The sequence below is a fragment of the Drosophila nasuta genome, chromosome 2L (assembly GCF_023558535.2).
Source record: "Drosophila nasuta strain 15112-1781.00 chromosome 2L, ASM2355853v1, whole genome shotgun sequence".
In the NCBI taxonomy this organism is placed as follows: domain Eukaryota; kingdom Metazoa; phylum Arthropoda; class Insecta; order Diptera; family Drosophilidae; genus Drosophila; species Drosophila nasuta.
Window position 1 is genome coordinate 25,389 of NC_083455.1, and position 15,162 is coordinate 40,550.

General features: G+C 37.6%; 1 protein-coding gene across 1 annotated transcript; it reads left to right on the forward strand.

Annotated features, from left to right (window-relative positions):
• Positions 1 to 9,106: 9,106 nt before the first annotated feature.
• LOC132783394 (ubiquitin-conjugating enzyme E2-22 kDa-like) lies at positions 9,107 to 12,024 on the forward strand. Its single transcript, XM_060788536.1, has 3 exons — positions 9,107 to 9,142; positions 11,393 to 11,894; positions 11,969 to 12,024. Exons 1-3 carry the CDS (start codon positions 9,107 to 9,109, stop codon positions 12,022 to 12,024), a joined length of 594 nt encoding a protein of 197 aa, XP_060644519.1.
• Positions 12,025 to 15,162: the final 3,138 nt, after the last annotated feature.

Consider the following 15,162-nt stretch of genomic DNA (forward strand, 5'->3'; position numbering starts at 1 on the left):
GCAACCAACAAACGATGAAGCAATTGATGCTTCTACATATATATATATATATATATATATATATATATATATATAGGAAGGTCCTGTGGATGGCACCTCTTTAGTCTTCTTTTTTTTGGAGCATATCTTAGACTTCTCGCTAATGGGTTGGGATGAAAATTCATTCTCAAAAGAAATTTATTTGAATGCTTCCGAATAGCATCGCCAACCTTGGGGACCTTGAGATCCTTCTCTATATCTCTCGTACGCATGTACCAGGGAGCATTGCATAGTTTTCGTAATATTTTTGCTTGCACTACTGTTATTTTGTTTAGGTTTGTTTTGACTGCAATACCATAAATTTGTACAGCATATCTAAGAAGAATGGCTAAGAATGGCTTTGTATATATGAACTTTGCTGCGTAGGGAGAGCTTACTGGATGGTGCAAGTAACCACGCCATTTTCTCTGTTTTTGCCATGACCGCTTTCTTGACCATTGTGGTGTGCATTTTAAAGTTTAGTCTTCTGTCTAATATGACACCAAGGTACTTTTGACTTCGCTTGTGCGTCAATTGGAGCCTTGCAAAGTTATATTTCCGCATGACAATGGTTTTGTTTCAAATGTAACATTCGCACACTTACTGCTATTGATGCCTATGTTCCATTTCTGGGCCCAGATTTCAAAGGAGCTTACGTACTGCGGCAGTGCTTCAGTAGCAGTGTCAATGCTTACGCTTCTTGTTAGCACTGCAGTATCATCGGCATACGTTGCTATTAGTACGTTGTCCTCGTCTAAGCAGGTGATGATGCTGTGGCTAGCCATGCCCACTGTGTAGAGCGTATACAGTGTAGGACCTAGTACGCTGCCCTGGGGTACACCCGCGTTGATAGGACGTCTTGTTGATTTTATTCCATCAATGACGACGCTGAAACTTCTTTCCAGGATAAAACTTCTGACGAGCTGAAATAACTGTGGAGTAAGGCTGCCTCTTAGTTTAAAACGCAGACCTTCATGCCGTACATCTTGCGCTCCATGGCATCCAGGGCGAAATTGACAACACGGTTAAGTTGTTCCGGAGTGCCGTGCTTTCTTCGGAAACCAAACTGCCACATTGGAATTCGTCGTGCCACCAATGTAAGTTTTAAGATGCGGTTCAAAATAACCCTTTCTGTCATCTTTCCCAGTGCAGGAAGAAGACTGATTGGTCGGTATTCATCGACTTTAGTAAGCGGTTTCTCTGGTTTCGGAATCATAGTAATTAGCGCATTCTTCCAGATGTTGGGGAAATAACCCAGCCTAAGTATGCTTTAAAAATAGCACTATAAATAACAGTGCTTTTTTTGGTAGAAGCTTCAACGTCCTGTTATCAAAAAGATCCTCGCCAGGGGAATTTTTTGCCTTTAACGCTTTTATAAGAAGCTCCACTTCTTGCAGCATAAGCGGTTTTTCAGGCAACGTCATTGGGAATGGGGTCTCCAATTGCAGCTCAACCGCCCTTCGTGTGACCTCGTTTGTAAAATTAAAAGGCATAAATCTATTTTCGAGGCTGTCTGCAAATATCTCAGCCTTTTCTTGGCTGGAGAAGCACCGTCCACCGGTGGGATTTTTAATTGGGGTTTTTGGGATTGCCTGCCTCTTCAGGCGACTTGTAAGTTTCCAAAGAGAGTAGTTTGTGGATACATCCGGACTGGCTTCCTCTAGTATCCCATCTATCTTGTCTTGCTTAACTCTGGCAAGGGCTTTTTGAACTCGATTAAACAGTCTTTTGTAGATTTGGTAGACGCGTAAATCTCTCGTTCTTACATATTCTTTCCGGACTCTTCTTTTCATGCTCAGGAACGCGGCAACATTTGGGGGTAGCATAGCTTGGCGATGCTGACTTTGAGAGCATGAGATTGGTGGTGCCGAAAAAGATGCAGCAAGGGATATGTTACGCATAAAAATAGAGATTGCATCGTCTATATCTTCTGGGCTGTTTATTTCCATGTTCAGGTTTATTCTGTTCTCTAGATCTGTTCTAAAGTCATCAGTTCGACAGCCACGTGGGAGAATATATTGCTTCCTTTGCTTGACCTGTGATGTTTGATGTAGATCTGTTATAACTGGTAAGTGGTCCGAAGAGAGCTAATGTGAAAGTTGAACAGATAACTTGTTGGTCGCGATTCCATTATATATAAAGAAATCAAGTGTCGAGGGAGTGAGCTGTGTGTTGTATGAGTAGAAGGTTGGGTCTCCTGTAGCAAGAATAGGTAGATATATATTTTTTTTTCAGGACGCATGTGCGTTTCAGTTATTAGCATTATGTCGATTTTTTTGGCACAAAGGAAAAGACGAAGCTCTTCAACGTTGTTGATCAATCCTCGTGCGTTCCACAATCCGATTTTTAATCGTGTATTAATCATTTTGATGTAAGTTTTTTTACCAGGTCACGAAAGGCTCTGTTTGCTTTTATCGTTTCCTGAATAAGTTTGAACATTTGATCTAATCTGGAGTTAATGTCATGAACCGCTTTCTCCAGAATGCTGAATCTGTCATCATGTCTGGAATTTTCATCAGCATTGTGAGTTCGAGAGAAGCCAGGATTTATTGGTATATGTTCCTTACCCTTTGATTTTACCAAATCAGCATATGAGAATCCACTTCGGACGGCAGCGTGTGGGATAAATTGTGCTGTTGATCCTTGTCTTTGGTTATTCCTGGTACTGCACCGCAGTCCATTTACTGGTAGTCTTGCCGCTGGCTTAAGTTTTTTGTTCAGATCAATTCTGATCTGACAGCCCTTAAAGTTTGACATATGATCCTCACCACAGTTAGCACATATGTACTTCTCGTTGGAGTTGGCTTCACACACTTTGGAATTGGTTTCGTGATCGCCTGAGCATTTACCACAGACAGGCTTTTTAAGGCAATAATTGCGTGTATGCCCGAAACCTTGGCACCTATAGCATTGCACCATCTCTTTGCTGGGTCTCGGTTTGGTCACTGTGACTCTATGACGACCTATTTGAGTTATTGTGAGTGCCTCTGCAGTATTTGGGGTATTCATCAGATTAACATAGAACATGTTTTGTCTTGTTTTGTAATTGACGGATTCTTCGTCATCCTTCTCATTGACTGGGATGCTACGCCAGTCTGGCTTTCTGGGGCAATATATCTTAAGAACTGTAAAGCCCTTATCGGCAAAGGTGCGCTCAATTAGTTCTTTTGGCACGTTAGGATGAATATCACTTATTACCAGTCTGCAGGGTTTGTTTTCCCTTAGCTGATGTTGCCAGAACTCGCAGTTTTGTGTGGATAGCATGTTGACAACAGCTCGGAATGTACGGGAGTTTGTTGTATATATGCGCGGGATTCCAAACTTGGACGTGCGAATGTCGTACTCGTCAGGCTTAGGTTGTTGAGAGCCTGCTCCAGTTTTGCCATTTTGTTAACATGCGGCTCACAGATGGCTGGCGGCTTAGGTGTTGTGTTTTTCTGCAGTTCATGTTCAGATTTACTATGCTGGTTCGTTTCTTCTTGATCTTGCTGGTATGCATCGTCCAGCTCCATAACACCATCTACTTCTTCAGCTAAAGCCGCAAGGCGGTTATTTTTAAGTATGGTGGCCGATGAACGTCCTTCAATAATATTGTTAGTTGGCTTCGACTTTTGTATTGTTTTTGTTGCCTTGTCAGATTTTTTTTGCTTCTTGCAAAGAGACATCATCGGAGCTTGAAATGAGCAATCTTTTACCGAAAGTAGTTTAACAGCAGAGCTTGATGCGCTCGTAGCACTTTGCGTTGAGCATATGACTTCAGCCTTCGACATTGCCATTGCATATCTTGATTGAAAGTTTGTACTAGTAAATGTTAAAGTACTTGTTGTGCAAGTATTTGTAGTTGTTACTGAATGTATGTGGCTAACGCTGTTAGCAATTCCAATTGAATTTTTAATGTCTTTGGCCAAACTAGCACGCAGTTCTGCAGGTGTACTAGCTAATTTTTTCATCCTCTCACAGTCATACAGCTTAGTACTAAGCTGTGACTGAGCAGACACGTGTCCTTCCATATTTTGGCAGATTACAATATTTGTTTACAGTTAAAATATTGTTTCTGTCTATCCTCCACCTCTCGCTTGCGCTGAGCGCTGGGCGAGGGGCAAACGCAGCACAGCTTAAGGCTTCGGCCACGCATTGAGCGATGAGCGACTGAGCGACGCTCTCTCGAGCGACGTTAATGAGCGATCGCTTTGAGTGAGGTGGCCACGCACTGAGCGACATCATTTGAGTTGATTAGTTGTAAAAATGCCTTATTCTAGAGAGGTTCTACGAAATCTGTTTGAAAGCCGTTATGGTAAATATAGGCAATTAAAAAGAATACAAAGGCGTAGGTTTGGCGTTCATCCCATAAATCGATTGAGAAATGAGTATGGCGAGTTTCATCACTTATACAGAAATCTACGAAACCATCCAGATCGATTTTGGCAATACTTACGCATGTCAATCGATTCATTTGACTTGCTGTTAAGTACAATTGAAAATGAAATAAGTAAACCGAGATCAACAATTTCTGCTGAAGAACGATTGGTTTTATTATTAAGGTAAGTGTATGTAAGTGTTTTTAAGTAAATAATTATATTATAATACTGATGATAACATAAGTTGTAGTTTAATGTAATATTTATTCCTTATTTTTAATCTTAACAATGAATATATTTTGTATTTCATTTCTAATCTCCAACTTTTCGATGTCAGTAAATTTTTGAAAAAAAGGCAAAAGTGATTTAAAAATAATAAATCTTCGTTTTTGTTTTCTTCATCTGTTTCTTTTTCTTTTCCGATTTGATTTCTCAACATTTCCAGTCGCTCTTTTCTATCTCCAAGAATTCGGTTTCCATATTAATTTTTCTTTTTCTGGGCGTAGATTTTGCGACCATACTTGTAGATGTTGTTGACATCATAGACATATTGCTTTCATCTTCATGAAGCATATCTGAAAGCATGTCATTCATGCTTTCATCGTCCTGCTGCAAATTGCCCTCAGTCGGATCTGGAGCAACTGTCTTTTTAAAAAGACATCAGCTCAAGTATGGCCATTTAACATTAAATGTTTGAGCTTCGGATCCTGATGGTAGGCGTGGTAGTTTTGCAATGTCCTTCTATATGTATCCTTTAAATTTTTCCATTTGGCCTTTGCTGCAGCTCCTAAAAATTAGATTTTATAAATATGCATATTGTTCATAACAATTAGTTTTTATTAATAATTATATTTTATTTTATATTAGTTTTATTTTGTTAAGCACATATTTTTATTTTTAGGTACCTTGCTACAGGTCATTCATTTCGTGACTTGGCATTTGCTTTTCGATTGGGAAGAAGCACTGTTAGCAACATTATATTCGAAACAAGCATTATAATTTGGAAATCACTCGTAAAGGAATATATGCCAACACCAACAACTGATACACTTCAAAAAGTTACGCAAGATTATTATAGGCGTTGGAAGTTTCCAAACTGTCTGGGTAGCATTGACGGAAAACATTGCCAAATTAAGTGCCCAGCTCATACTGGATCACATTATTTCAATTATTTGCATTATTTTTCAATTGTTTTGCAAGGAGTAGCAGATGCTGACAAAAATTTATAACAATTGAAGTGGGTGGCAGAGGAAAGCAAAGCGATGGTGGCACATTTTGTGGATCCACTTTGTTTAGATTGCTGGAAGCAGGCAAATTCAATGTTCCACCACCACAAGCACTACCAGGCTCAAATATCATTTTGCCAAACTTTTTAATTGGAGATGAAGCCTACCCACTGAAAAATTATTTAATGAGACCATATCCTCGAAAAAAGTTAAATGCCAAAACTGAAAACTACAATGAAAGATTATCAATCGCCAGGAAGTGCATTGAATGTGCTTTTGGTATTTTAACTAAGAAATGGCGAATTTTACAAAAAGATATTGAGACGAAACCTAGCACAGCAGTTCACATTATAAAATGTGCTTGCATTTTACATAATTATGTAAGAGAACGTGATGGGGACAGTGATCTGGACTACATAAATACGACAGCAGAAATTAATAACGGAATAGTTGCTTCATGAAATGTGGATATTCTTGAAGAACATTCACATTGCAATAGAAGCAGTCAGTCAGCAATGAATGTTAGAAATTCTTTAACAGATTTTTTGGGATTTCCGATATTAAGTCATTTGATTAAATAATGACACTTTAAATAAATATATATATTCATATACACATATTAAATATAACTTTACTTACGTTGTTATTGTATATTATACATAACGTTAAATAAAAGCTTACCTGTACAGTTACAAATAACTCCTACTTCATTCCATTCCTTATCAGTAGTATTTCTATTTTTGTACTCTTTATGAATGTCGTTCCATAAAACGGTTCGGCTTTGAACAGCCGAAATTAAACTTTCCGCGCATATTTTTTTGCATTGTTTGCATTTTGTCGCTGAGCGATGCACTAAAAATTAAAACCAATTCTAGCGCTGAGCGACGTCGCTCTGACGCTGAAGAACTTCGCTCGTCGCTCAGCGGCTACGTGGCCACTCCCAATGCTCTCTCATAAGCTTTAATATTTTACGTCGCTCGAGAGAGCGTCGCTCAGTCGCTCATCGCTCAATGCGTGGCCGAAGCCTAAGACTTGCTTATCTTTGGTAAACTACCGTAATAGGCTGACATCACCGCAAAGCAGTGACTAAAAATAGAATTGTGTGTGCAAGATAAACACAAGTGAGAAAGATTTGTGTTCGATCCTTTCTTTCAAGATGATTTATTCGTCACGCGCGTACGTCTTTACACAGCGAATATCAACAAGCGACTGATAGATTTGTTTAGTGTTAATTGTGAAAGCGTGTATGCAGCGAACTTAGAATCGATTGGATTTAGTATAGGAAATATAATGCTTTAGAGGATTTAGAAGACATGGTTAAAAGGGCCATAGAAGCTGAGGGAAATTTTGAAGAACGAGATCAGGCAGATAGTTTAGGTAATCATTTTAGGGCTTCTGCGATCCCTCAAATAAATTCTCAAGTAAATGTTTTGAACTTAAATGAAGTTAATGTTCCAGAAGATTCGGATAATAACATCCGACTTATTAAGCACCCGCCAATTATATCACCTGATGACTTAGCAAGCATAGTTAAATCTCTCTTAAAAACTTATTCACGCATGTATTGCATAATGCTTAAGAAAAGAAAGTATTTTATGAGTTTAAATGAGGCGGAGCAGGTGTTGGCAAGAGTAGATTTATTTCAGCTATTTTCCAGTCCCTTTCGCAACTATGTATCTAATAGTAGGCCAGGTTGTGACCCCACCTCTGCTAAAATACTTTTGTGTGCACCCACGGGTAAAGCAGTTTTGGCTTTCCTGCTTATGAAAGCTATAGTCGAGTGTGCTCGACTGTGAGATACCCGCTACCCATTTTGAATAAAAGTAAAATATTGCACTATTAGTTTCAAAATATACCGATAATACTACAAAATATTAAAATATACCAAAGGGTATATTTGGTATATCGATATAGTACCACATTCAAAATATACTATACACGGCACAATATACCAGATTGTCAGCCAAAGCAACTAAGAGCCCTAGTAAGTAGGCGTTTTTGTCCATACAGAAGTATTTCTTTAATAACTTCGACAATTTCTATCTGATCGCAACCAAATTTTCAGGAATCATAAGAACAATAGTAATTATTGTATATACCAAAATTCGCAACTTTAGCTTTAAAATTACGCTTGTTATTCGTTTAAAATTACGCTGGTTTTCGGGGGCAGAAGTGGGCGTGGCAAAAATTTGAAACAAACTTGATCTGCGTGCAAACATTGAATCTAAATTCAATCGATACCAGTCGGATGATAAACAATATTGTTGTACGAAGCCAGAAGAGTCGCGGCAGGGACGCCACGTAGAAGAAACAGTGAAACATGGAAGAGGAAATGTCATGGTCTGGAGCTGTTTTACTTGATGGGGCGTCGGACCAATTAAGAAAATAGATGGAATTATAAAGAAGGAAGATTATCTAGATCAGATATGCCCAAACGCTGCTTACGACGGATCAAATTTCAATACATGCAAAAGAAAACACCAACATTAGTAAAAAAATTTATTTTTTATTTCAATGGATAGACTGAAAAAATTAGGGAGATACATTTTTATAATAAAGACAATTATGAAATAACAATTAAAATATAAAATTTATGCACATGAATATGGGTGATATTTTTAACTTTGTACATAGTTTATTACTTTATCAACATCAATGGTTGTTCGAGTTAAAGCTAATTTCATTAGAGCTTCCAAGTGAATATTTGATAATTGATTTCTATATTGGTTCTTAATGAATTTTAAAGTCGAAAAAGACGATTCACAAATATATGTGCTTCCAAAAATGGAAAGGATTTTCAAAATTTCGTTCTTTAACCGAGGATATTTATTTTCATTTACAATTTTCCAAAACTTCTTTAAATGTGTGGTTTTGAGTTCATAGTCATATCCGATAGCCTATGCTTCGGAGCCAATTACAAAAACAAGGAGCCATGGGAGCAATGGGGCTGGGCACCCCTGATCTAGATTTTCTGCAGACCCATCTTTGCGATTTTGTTGACAAATGTGCATATAAGGAGAGTGACATTACATTCCAACAAAATGGTGATTCACAGCACACGTCTAAAATCTACAAAGAATGGATCGCAAAACAGCGTTTCAATGGAGTGGCCAGCACTGAGCCCAGATCAATCCTATCTACAAACCGGTCCGGTACCAGCAAACCAGCACGAGTTGTCGCAATGAGTCCAGCAGAAATGGAGAGCTTTTCCAAAAGAAGTTATTCAAAATTTGATAGAAAGTGTGCCACATCGAATAGATAGCGTAATAAGAATTAAGGGTCTTTGGACCAAGCACTAAAAAATAAGAGTTTGTTGAAAAGTTCAAATTGAGCATAACTGAAAATTTCGAGATTATTTTGTTTTTTATTTCTTAATGAGGCCAATTAGTTTATTTTATTATATTTTGTATAAGTATTTGTTAATAAATATTCAATGAATAAACGCAAAAAATTTGGAATTATTTACTTTACTAACAAATTGTTTATGTGGCAATAGTTGCAAACATGAACTCAGACTTCCACGCCACTGTATGCCCACAAGTGAGCTTGCCGGCTTAAAAACGCAGTCGAAATTTGATTGCATTGTTCTAGAAAAACGAACAAGCGGATCACTACTCCTTAGACCCACAAACGGAACTTGTAAATATGTATAAGGACGGATGAGTAACTTAAGTTACTCAATTACATACACAATTGTGTGTATGTATGTAAGTATGTATGCTGTGTTTCTTTGTATGTACATATGTTGGATGCGATTGTCGCTGGACTGCCAATCTAGTATGTCTTCGACTGGAGAAATGCCGCGGACTAAGCCAAGTGTTTCTAAATTACTACCTTTTAATTCACGTACAATTTCTAAGTGGCTTAGTATAAGCAGTAATCATCGACCAATGATGTCTGAGATGAGAAGGAACAAGCATCTAACACCAAAGGGTGCTTATTTGCCCATTAACAAGAATGTCAGCGAATGGACTGCTTAAAGAGCACTGCAAGACATCGGATGGATTTCAAGTGTAAAAAAACAAATCTGCATTATCCGATACAAATGTTAAAGCGAATGAAATTTGCAAGGTCATACAAAAATTAGACTGTTGACGATTAGAAGCATGTTGTCTGGTCTGACGAGTCAAAATTTTACCGTTTTCAGTCTAACAGACAGCAGTGCTGCTGGTGTAGACCTAAAGGACGAATGTAGAGACACCATGAAAAAAAAAACTGTCAAACATGGTGGTGGTCCTCTGCATTTAATAGCAGGTATTATGCGGAAAGAGGACTACCTACAAATTTTGCAAACCAATCTTGTCAATTTTATAGAAAAATGTGCCTATCCCGACCCGAAGCTGCGCAAATTGTTAAGGAATGGATTGGAAGTAAACATTTTAAATTGATGGAGTGGCCAGGACAAAGTCCCGATCTCAATCTTTGGTCAATCGTGAAAAAACGGCTCGGGCAGTACGAAGCAGCTCCATCAAACATGGGAAATCTTTGAGAGCGTGTTGAAGCATTCCTAAAGACAGTATTGAAAATTTTATAGAGAGCATTTTAAATAAAGTTCTTCGGGCGAAATATTAGTATTATTTTAATATTTAAAACGTTTTTAAAAACGTTTAGAATAGAGTTTGTGTGGTTTTTTGGTTTTACTTTAAATCTCTTCAAATTGATTTGTATCACAATTATTTTTGCTTATTTATTTAATAATTTAATTTGAAAACGAAAAAATTGGTGCTCCCGTTTTCACTTTCACTTTTTCGAATTGCAAAACGAGAAAAATTGACTTGCCGAAATGAAAAGTAAATGCCTTTTTCTATATTAAATCGGATCGTATTTGCAAAAGGAAAAAAGTAGTTGACTCATTGGTTTATTGTCGTTCTTTTAAGACCGCCAGCAGATCAATTAGGCTTGTAATTATTTTTAAAACGACTAATATCTGACCCCACCTCAAATTTGGATATCAAATTTTGCCGTCGGTAACAACAATTTTCGTTTTGGTGAGCGACCGATAAGTCCGACACCATAAGTTATCGCCTAAGCTGCCATACTTTTTATAGAATGAAAAAGCAAGTTAAAAATACTTGTATAATCAAACGGATGGCGATAAATTTGTAAAATATGTTTTTTTAAAAATTAATTAATTTAATTTAATTACTTATGTGTTAACATTTTATAAAAAAAAATGTTGGAATAACCGGAATGAAATCTATTAAAAAGGTGGCATCCCCATTTTTTGTGGGAAACAGCTAATTGCCGTTCAACTGATTTTTTTAAAGAAAGTTTCAAATCTTTCTTTGCAAAAAAGACAAAAAGGAAATATATTTCATTCAGGGGAAGCATAAATCCACTATGCACTATAAAAATATCCTTATGTGAGTTCTATCCACTCAGGAAATTGGACATACAAAAGACATTTTTTCGCGTTGTTTTATTTTAACCAAAACAAAAGTCAGCTGTTTTAGCAGTAAAAAATGAAACGTTCCGATAGCAAAACGATGACCAAAAACGTGTGAAAACCGGAGCACCTAAAAACGAAAATCTCGGTTTTGGTCCCAAAACGAAAACCGAAAGTGAAAACCGGAGCATGCCCGATTAATATCGATTCGATAATTTTTAAAATTTTCGACAACCCCCACTAAGGTGCCATCATTTGCGAGAAAATTCTGTAGTATGTTAGAAATACTCACAAATAAAAGCACTGTGCTGTTTGGAGAACAGAATAAGACTGACTATTTCGTCAGTGGCAATTTATTACAAAGGGCCTGAACATGTATGTACGAGTGTATTATCGGTAGGTAGCACGAATTGCGTGCTGAGACAATTGGTCCTAAGGACACGCCCTACGAGGGCGGCCGGTTTGCGCTGGAGATCAAAGTACCGGATGACTATCCGTTTGGGCCGCCAAAAGTGCGTTTCACCACATGCATTTGGCATCCGAATATATCGTTCGTATCTGGCATGATCTCTCAGGACAAACTGAAGAGCAGTTGGTCAGCGGCGATAACATTGCGCACAACATTGCTATCGCTGCAGGCGCTGCTATCTGCTCCCGAGCCGGACAAGCCGCAGGACATTGTGGTGGCCAAGCAGTATAAAGAAAATCATGATTTATTTATCGTCACGGCAAAGCATTGGTCTGCCGCCTATGCCGGGGGTTCTTTCAGTTCTGCCGACTGCGATGCCAAGATCCAGCGCATCAAAGATATAGGTGTCGATGAGAAAGTGGCGCGCACTGTACTCTCCATACAAAACTGGGTTCTGTCGTCATTAGATCTCTTTCGCTACATACAAAGTATACAAAGTAAGTGGATACTACACTAACGAAACCTAATCGAAATAATATGTAACATTTACCTACTTCCATTTATAATTCAGCCTATAATACAGTTACCAGTCCAGTGGCCGAGGGAGTCTCATTTGCAATATGTTAGAAATACTCACAAATAAAAGCACTGTGCTGTTTGGAGAACAGAATAAGACTAACTATTTCGCCAGTGGCAATTTATTACAAAAGGCATGAACATGTGTGTATGTCAGAATCTATGTATTAGTGTATTATCGTCAGAGTTGCATAGAGTAGGCTTGGGAGTTTCCGGATCGGCATTATTCCATGTGGCCGGAGAGAGGGGCATGTTAACTCCTCCCCCCTCAGTCCGAAGAGAAGGCCATACAGTCAACCATAGGGGAAAATGGCCGGATCGGAGAAGGATGGCTCGGTGACGTGTTGTTGGTGTATGCCACGAACTCCGACGATATTTTGAATTTTACAATTTTTTGTGTTCTTAATGTATTGTTTGTCGGTGTTATGGTTTCTAGGAAGTTTACTCAGACTTCTAGAAAAGTTTAGTTCAAGCTGTCCGTACTCGTACGCTTTCTCGATCGTCTCTGGCCTTTGGTTTCTCATGGCTGATCTAAGTGGGTCCTTTAATCCAAATAGGAATGTATTTAGGCAGAATCTGTCATATTGGTCACGTTTGGACGCGAGGTAGTGTCCACTAGGGTCTGCTTCTCTGGCCAGTGACATCAATTCAACTCTTATTCTTAATCTTCTTCTTATTATATAGTCTTCCCATACTGAGTCCATCCGTAAGATTATGTAGCTCTCTAACAAGCATTTCTTCTGTCTTTTTGCTGGAGTATAGTCGCTTGAGATTTGATTTGATGTCATCCCAACTGAGAAGTACATCGCAGACACTCAGTGCTTCGTCTACTCTGCCTTTAATTTTGTCACGGATAGTTCCAAGCAAGTACTGTCCGCATGTTGCTTCGTCCACTGATCCGGCTAACAATAGTAGCTGTTCTACTCTACTTATAAATCTGTCAAGATTGTCAGGTGGGCCTTCATAGGTGGGTAATTGATGTACAAGGCCTAGTAATTGGTATAGATTCAGGCTTGTGCTTTTAGGAATAGATGAATCCATAGCGTTGAATTATTATTTGTTTCTTACTTTTTCCTGTGTAATAGATATTAATTATTATCAAGAATTTCACAAACGAAGGTAACACAAACACATACGTATGTACATGTTTGCATGGCATTTGCCGAAGTGAACAGTATCACTGTGTGTGATTTTTTTTGTAATATTTGTGCAGTTTTAGTTTATTCATTCGTTTATGATTGTTTTTGTGTATTTCACAAATTAATAGTAAATTTTGCGTTAATGTAAGTTGATAAATGAAAACGATCCCGGTGCCTTAACAGCGATTGTTGTACACATATACAGTCGTTAATCATACAACTTATTCTGTAAACCACTGTGTTTTGTTGATCCCGGTGCCTTTTCAGCGATTGATGTACACATATACGGTCATCACACACAGAAACATATTGGTATAATTGTTATAAATTGTCTCGCACAAGCGATCCTGGTGCCTTATCAGCGATTGATGTACACATATACGGTCGCTTGTGTGGCAATTGGAATTTGTTTTTTTGTTTGTTTTATTTGCACATTTTTGTGTGTCACTTCTTTTTGCACTTGCACGTCATTATTTTTTATGCAGTTTTCTCTCTCTTGAATATGTATTATTATTTTTCCACCATTCACTACAAAAATTTCCACAAAATTTCAAGGAAATTAAAATTAGAAAAAAAAAGTAGCCGATGCAGAAGAGATTAGCATGCGAGCAAGCTGCTAGTGTTGGTGGCAGATGTGACCGCATTAACTAGCTGACAATGTGGTCGCGATTCACATATATAACATTAGTTATCGATAGCGACAAAGTTTGGTATATTGCGCATGCGCACAGTGGGCGATTTGGTCTCGCTAGCGGCATTTAATTAATAACTTCTAAACTAAAATAGATGTCTTCAGTCGGTTTTTTTTCACTGATCAGAGAAAAATCATAGAACTTTTTAAGTAAAATTTTTTTTTTTAATTTAAAATTTTTATTTTTTTTGTAATTTAAAATTTTGTTGTACTTGTATTTTATTTGAACTTCAATTAACATATTTCATATATAAACTTTATCTAAAAAATGAGGGGATGATGGAAAAAAATGGGATGTCTTTTGAGTGTCATACTAAAAAAAGATCCCTTTTTTGGTACTAACACTGTGCCTAAAAAGTACCATAGTTTGAAGGCTAGCAGGTAATAGCAGTTGATCCTACACATTTGGACGCCACTGATTCACACTTTCGGCTAATAAAAGAGTTAGACTGAATCCACTTGAATCCAGGTAAGTTCTACTCCACGAAAGACAGGTGTACGCTAATCCGGGCTAGTTGTTAATACACTGAATTACCACTACGTTTTATGAGCTACACATTTATAGACCGGTCACAAACATTGATTTTTTTGAAAATACATCCCTTGAATATAAAAAACCAAACTTCTAACAAATTCACTAAAAATTGTAAATTTCCGAGGAACTCAAATTCAATGCGCGCAAAGAGAAAAAATTGTGTAAAGCTCTTTGCAAAATCATATGGTGTGTTTGACTGTCCACAGCATGATACAATAATACAAGGTAGTCCCGTCCATGATACAATTATACAAGGTAGTCTCGTCGGCAAAAGCATTCCCTCTATGATCATAACAATGAGTGCGAGTGAAAGAATCTCAGCACAGCAGTGTGAGCGAGACGACAATGAAATGCGCATTAACCCTTAGACGATGATATTATTATTTACATATTTTAAAGCTAAAATTAATGCCTTTTTGACATATTTCTAAAATGTAAGTTGTTTATGAATAATATTAACAATATATATGAGAAATCTCTAATTTTCGAAATGTTTTAATTCTATCTGTATCTACGGCATACATTGCAAAATGTCATTTTGCACAAGGGTTAATTGCAGAAAAATTTCGTCCGCAGACAACCTCTTGCGTCGAAAAACGAATGCGTACTTTTTCCGACGGGACTACCTTGTATAATTGTATCATGGTTCACAGCTGATGATCAGCTGATCGTAGAGCTTTTAAAAATCTAATCAAAGCATCTGCTATCGATATGTGAAAAAATATTAACGGTTTTTTAAATTTGAAAATTTGAATTAAATGCCGCTAGCGAGACCAAATCGCCCACTGTGATGCGGTCATAGTGATCGAGCTTCTCCTTGTGCT

Coding starts and splice junctions, on each gene's coding strand:
- LOC132783394 (XM_060788536.1), top strand. CDS start 9,107: ATGAACTCAGACTTCCACGCCACTGTATGCCCACAA. Junction 9,143..11,392: donor ACGCCACTGTATGCCCACAA/GTGAGCTTGCCG, acceptor ATCGGTAGGTAG/CACGAATTGCGTGCTGAGAC. Junction 11,895..11,968: donor CTACATACAAAGTATACAAA/GTAAGTGGATAC, acceptor TTTATAATTCAG/CCTATAATACAGTTACCAGT.